Source organism: Fulmarus glacialis, unplaced genomic scaffold (genome assembly GCF_000690835.1).
Source record: "Fulmarus glacialis isolate BGI_N327 unplaced genomic scaffold, ASM69083v1 scaffold29305, whole genome shotgun sequence".
NCBI lineage: Eukaryota > Metazoa > Chordata > Aves > Procellariiformes > Procellariidae > Fulmarus > Fulmarus glacialis.
The window spans coordinates 330-6,263 of NW_009212774.1; the positions used below are offsets into that span (position 1 = coordinate 330).

General features: G+C 59.5%; 1 protein-coding gene and 1 non-coding gene across 2 annotated transcripts in view; both read left to right on the plus strand.

The window, feature by feature from the left end:
• Nucleotides 1-2,404: 2,404 nt before the first annotated feature.
• LOC104076953 (protein Wnt-10a-like) overlaps nucleotides 2,405-5,934 on the plus strand; it is a 5,713-nt gene continuing 2,183 nt past the window's right edge. Inside the window, 1 exon segment of the mRNA XM_009577991.1 lies at nucleotides 2,405-2,821. Coding sequence (XP_009576286.1) covers nucleotides 2,405-2,821 — 417 coding nt within the window.
• TRNAV-AAC lies at nucleotides 5,081-5,153 on the plus strand. The gene has a single exon. It is a non-coding gene; the product is annotated as a tRNA-Val (tRNA).

The following is a 5,934-nucleotide window of genomic DNA, read 5'->3' on the forward strand; positions in this document are numbered from 1 at the left end:
TGCAGCCACGTTGCTTGCTGCTTTGCTGCAATCCTCCAGGCTCTGGCGTGGCTGGGGTAGAGCAAGGAATGTAAACTGAACCTCCAAGCAGAACCACACTGGCATGGCTGCTGCGGTCCCGGCGCTGCCCAGGCCCCCTCCTCCCCATTGCTCACAGCTCCCCATGAGAGCGGGCGAGGGAAGGAGGGGAGAAGGCAGTGAGGAGCGGCGGGGCCAGGCAGAGTGATACTGAGCAGGGAAATGACCACAGTGAGATGGGGACAAGACTCCCAGAGCGCTGGGATGTCAAGTCCTGGGGATCAGCCCATCCCCTGCCCGCAGCCGGGGGGATGGCAGCTCCGGGGACCAGGACCCGTGCCTCATCCATCAGCTCGCGCGTGGCTGGAGAGCAGCAGAGGAAGGAGGGCTGGGCCTTGTCCCCAAGGGCTTCCCAGCTGTGGAGGGCACCACCAGCCTCTTTACCTGTAAGGAGTCAGGCTTGCTAGACGGACTGGGTGGGGTAGAGCTTCTGTCTGGGCTCCAGAAGGGATTTTAAGGAGATGCGACATGGGAAATTATTCGTTAGGCTGGAGAAATGTGTGAGAAAAAAGCTAACGGAAAGGCAGGGCCGAGAGGAGAGCGTTACGCCGGGTGAAGGGTTTGCTGCCACCGTCCCCGGGCACCGGCTGTGTGAGGAGCCGGGGATGCTGAGTGGGGTGGCAGCGACAAGTCCCTGCTCGTGGGCTGTGCCCGGGTTTTAGCTCATGAAGGACTGGAGCTGGCCCAGATTGTGGGGACAGAGAACTGATATGGGGAGGATTCGGGGATCCTGGAGACCTTCCTGTGCTGATTCTCCATCCTGCATCGCTCACCTGGGGGCTGAAGTTCCCCAAATTTGGGCTGTCCTGCTCTAACAGCGATGTGGGTGTGTTGCAGGCGCTGCCTGCCAGCGCTCTCCCCGGGGAGGCTGCGCAGCATACGCACCAGCAGCCCCATTACCTGCCCGCTGAAAAATGTTGTTCAACTTGTGCATGGAAAGAGGCAGGCTGAGAGCAAGCTTGTCCCACACCGAGGGGAAGCTGGGAGAGGCTCCCACTGGCTTTTAAGCAGCGCCTCGTTAATTTTTTAAATGCACCAGTGTCAAATTAACACACAAAAGAGCAGCGTGACTTTAAATGCAGGTTTCTGAGCTGCGTTTCATTTCCCTTTAATAAGATCATAGCGTTTGCTTGGCGGGCGGCAGCGAACCACTGAGAAGACATGCGTGATGGGGAGCATCACCCAGGATGGGCGACGGCGGCGGGGAGCAGTTGTACTCTCACCTCTCGTGACTCCGCAGTGCAGGCAGGGAGCTGGCAGAGCCCCTGCCCAGGATCTGTGCTTTGGGGTGCTCGCCCAAGCTCCCCATTTGATGGCATGGATCTGCTGGAGAAAATGCCCCAAAACCTCTCATCTGTTCAGCCGTAGCAAAGCCAAGGCTGATCACGCTGCTCTTGTCCAATGGAGGGAGAGAGGCTGGTGAACTTCAGCTATTTATTTATTCACATGTGAAGCCACGGCACAAAATCTGGCTCTCCCTCCTTCCCCTCCTTCCCCAGTGCTGGGGCTGGTCACTGTGCACTGACGCAAAGGGCACTGTGGGCTCCCCGTTTGGCCCGGGAACCACAAGTAAAAATATTACTTTGCATTTAAAATAAAATAGAAGTTCCCAGGTAGGGGAGGCTCTTCAGCTGGCTGCAGTGAAGTTAAGTGGCCCTTGGGCAGCCCCAGCTCGCAGCCCCGCAGAGCCCCTGCTGTGGGACCCGTCCCTGTCCTCGTCCACCCCATCCCCAGCTAATGACACTTGTGGATGTCCTCGCTCCCCAGCGTTTAACGACAACCAGCTGCCGGCCCTGGCAGCGCGTGGTGCGGTCGTGGCATTCTCCAACTAACTAGGGATGCTTGATTCTTCCAGCACAGTATTGCATTTAATGCTTCTTGTGGGAGGGAAGGGGCATGGCCAGATGGATGGGGCTGGACAGGCAGTGCTGCCTGCTCCTGTTATTGCCTGATCCTACACCCTGTGGGTAAGCAGAAATGGCCCATTCCTCAGCAGAAGTATTCTTCAGCCAGCATTATGTTTAATATAGTGGGAAACTGAGTGGAGCGGGGAGGACATACTGCCTATCCCATCAGAGCCGTAACGCTGATGCCTGAGCAATGCCGTGGTGGCATCTCCCAGGGCAATGTGAGAGCAGGGTGATGGTGGGAGCTGGGATCCTGGGCTTCAGGGCAGCAATGTGTGCTGGTGGGGATAGGGTTGGAGGCACTGAGTGAGGATTTGCTTATGGTCCAGGTGTATCAGGACAAAGCAAGGCACAAGCCAAAGCTCCGGCTCCCTACACCCCGGCATGATGCTGGGCTGATCCAGCCCCTCGTGGTGATCATGCCACCCAGTCTGAGCCCTGTTCTCTCCTTCCTCGCAGGCTTTCGGGAGAGCGCCTTCGCCTACGCCATTGCAGCCGCCGGCGTGGTGCATGCCGTCTCCAACGCCTGCGCTCTTGGCAAGCTGCAGGCCTGCGGCTGCGACCAGAAGCGCCGGGGCGATGAGGAGGCTTTTCGGCGCAAGCTGCATCGTCTCCAGCTGGAGGCCATGAACCGCGGCAAAGGCATGGTGCACGGGGTGCACATGGAGCACATGCCGGCCGAGACCCCCGGCCTCCAGGACTCCTGGGAATGGGGAGGGTGCAGCCCTGATGTGGACTATGGGGAGAAGTTTTCCAAGGATTTTCTCGATTCCCGGGAAACCTACAGGGACATCCACTCCCGCATGAGGCTGCACAACAACCGCGTGGGCCGGCAGGTGAGCGGGGCACTGGGCAGGGGTGTGGGGTGATGGTGGCAGGGACACGCGCAGGAGGGCTGCGAGGGGCTTGTGCTGGCTGCGGTGGGACACGTGGACGAGACTGGGATTGCCCCCAAGGCATCCCCTCTTCCCAGTTTTGCCCGGAGCAAAGGCAGTGGCGCAGCCCTGCTGCCGAGCATCTCTGCTGAGGAGGGGACCTCCAAGCCTGCCAAGGGACACTTCCCCAGGCCACTGTCACCTGCCTGTGCTGCAGCAGTGCTGCAGGGATGGCATGGCGATGAGTCCAGCTCCTGCCATCCACGGACTGGGTGAACTGGTGTCGGGCGCAAGGGAGCTATGGTCGGGGAGGAGAAAGTCACTGGCATGGTGTGAGAAGGCAGGTGCTGCAATGCACTGGCCCCAGCGAGGGGACGCAGCACAGGCTCCGCAGCACCCAGCCGCGGCTCTGCCTCCAGAGAGGGAGCCAGTGCCCCGAGGAGACAGATGTGAGTGGGACTGAGGCAGGCAGCGGGCGCCTGTGCCAGCTGGGAAGTGCAGCATCCCAGAGGTGACAGCCCACAGCCTCATCCCCCAGCTCCAAGGGGGTGCCGGAGCCTGCCCGGGCGAGCAGGGCAGCCTCCCCTCCATTTTCATGATGTCAGGTCTCGTAAAAGGTGCTAATTAGTAGCTCGCTCTGTCTGGAAGCTGATGTTTAAAAGCAGCCTGACACTGAAGACAAGAAGCACGCAGGCAGGAGGGGCTGGGAGGATGGCTGCATTTCCCTGCCTGGCTTTGCTCCCAGCAGGTGCCAGGGAGACCCCATCCCGAGGATCCAGCAGGACATTTGTCCCCAAGACCCAACCACACAGTGCAAGGGCCGCGCAGGGGAGTGTGTAGTGGCTGCAGGAATAAGTAATTAAAGATCAGAATTCCACAGGGAGTGTTTCCCTGGGATGGCTCAGACGTTTGGATGTGCCTCTTGCTTTGAGCATGTTTAAAGGCAGCTGTGAGATGGGGACGCTGCAGAGCAGGACCTTGATGTGTGCCCTTCCCTGGTGCTGGAGCTGAGCTTTACCACTCCGAAGAAGCCGTCCCAATTTGGCCAAGCTGTAAATGCCTGGGGAAAGCCAGAGCTTTTTGCTTGTTTGGCTTTGTTTGCTTGCATGTGGTGAAGGTTCGCTCAGCGCTAGGCAGCTAAATCCCCCACAGGCTGCTCTGCCCCAAGCCAGGCAAGACCCCCCCCTCCCAATTCTGGCTGCAGGGCTCATCCTCGCTTCCCTCCAGCTCTGCATGCCCTGCACCACGGGGGCTCTTGGCAGTGCTCAGAAATTTGGGGTCTGCATTGCCCGTTTCCCAAGGGGAACGTTCCCCGCAGCCCCCTGCAGAAGGAGGGGAAGGTGAGAGAGGAATATTTGCACAGAGGGCATGTCACCACGCAGTGCCTCTGGGATCTGGCGACAGCAAAAATGCCTGGGGTCTGCTTGTCCCCAAGGGCAGGCAGGCACGGGACTGGCAATGTCAGCTCTTGGTGGCTTCAGAAACAAGAGCTGGAATGATGGAAGAAGCCTGGGAGCTGGAAGCAGAGGCAGAGGAGGACCAAAGGGCTAAAGGAGGGGATGGTACCAGCGCAGGTGGGGAAGCAATGGCTGGACAGGCTGCCCAGCTCAGGGACCCTGTTGAGATGAGGAGGTGAGCCCGGTTGCAGGTCGGGTTGTGATGGCTGTGGGTGCCATGCGTTGGAGCAAGGAGATGATGCTGTGCCTGGTCTGTGCCTGTTGGTACCATGCTTATTGCCAGGACTGGACCTGGCCGTCCACATTGCCTGGGAATGGGTTCTCCAGCTCCCTGCCTGCTCTTTTAGCAACGCCATGGGTCCTACACCCACCCAAGCCCTCCTCACTCCTAGGACCATCTTTCTGCTATAATAAGGAGCAATCTGCTGGGATTTCCCAAGAAAGGAGTGGCTGTGCTGGATGCAGCAGCTCTGTGGTCCTCCCCTCCAAGTCCCGAGGCTTGAACCCCTTGAGCAGAGTGGTGATGTGGACACGCACGCCACGTGCCGTGCCCTGCCACGCACCATCCCTCTCCGGGCACCAAGCAGCTGCAGCACCCAAGGCTCTCCAGCATCTCACTGATGCCGAGCATCCTCTCCACGGTCCTTGTATATCCCAAGGGTGCCCTGTGCGTGGGTAAGCCTGGCTACCAGCTCAGGCCCTGCAATGCCAGGGGGAGGTGACAGTCCCACCAACGGCCGCATCCAGTGGCTATGGGACGTGGGTTTCTGTAGTGTAGTGGTTATCACGTTCGCCTAACACGCGAAAGGTCCCCGGGTCGAGACCGGGCAGAAACACCTCTCTCTTTTCGGCCATCACGTTCGCCTGACACGCGGAAGGTCCCTGGTTCGAAACCAGGCAGAAACACGCTGACTTTTTCCTCTTTTGCATCCAACTACAAAGCTGGGGAGGGGATTGCAGCTGCAAGGGATGCACAGCATCCTCCGACAGTGGCAGTGGTCACCTCAGTCTTGAGTTGGAATAGGAAGCCCCGGAAAAATAGGAAGCCCCGGGGCAACCGGGTCTTCCTATTCCAACTCAAGACTGAGGTGGGTGTCCTGCATCCCTGGGAGGGAGCAAGTTCCCCAGCAAGGAGCAGCAGGAGAGTGCAAGAGGGTTTGCAGGTCCTCCTAACCCGCCAGATCAGAGAGCAAGAGAGGATGAAAGGCAGCCAGGAACTACCCATTACCCTCACAACAAAGACCTACGATAAAGCTCTTATGAGCGTGTCTGGGAGGAGCTGGGAATGTGCGAAAGAAAGCACCAGCGAGTCCAGGCATGTGCCGAACCCGGGTGTCTGTGAGACGGGGGAAGGACGTGGCCAGGTAGGGGTGTGTGGAGGAGATCCGATGGCAAAAGCATGGGGCCGAGGCTCAGATGGGTCCTTCTCAGGTCTCCTAGCTCTGGCAGGGTCCTGTCCCGCTGCGCTGGCCATGCAGGAGGGAGAACAAGCCGTCCCTGGGCAGGGGTGGATGGGTGCTGCGGTGCTGGGGCTCGGGATGCTCAGCGGTGGTGGCTTGGGTGATGGAGGTGGCACACACACACTGCCTTCTCCAGCCCCTGCTGTGACCAGCTGTA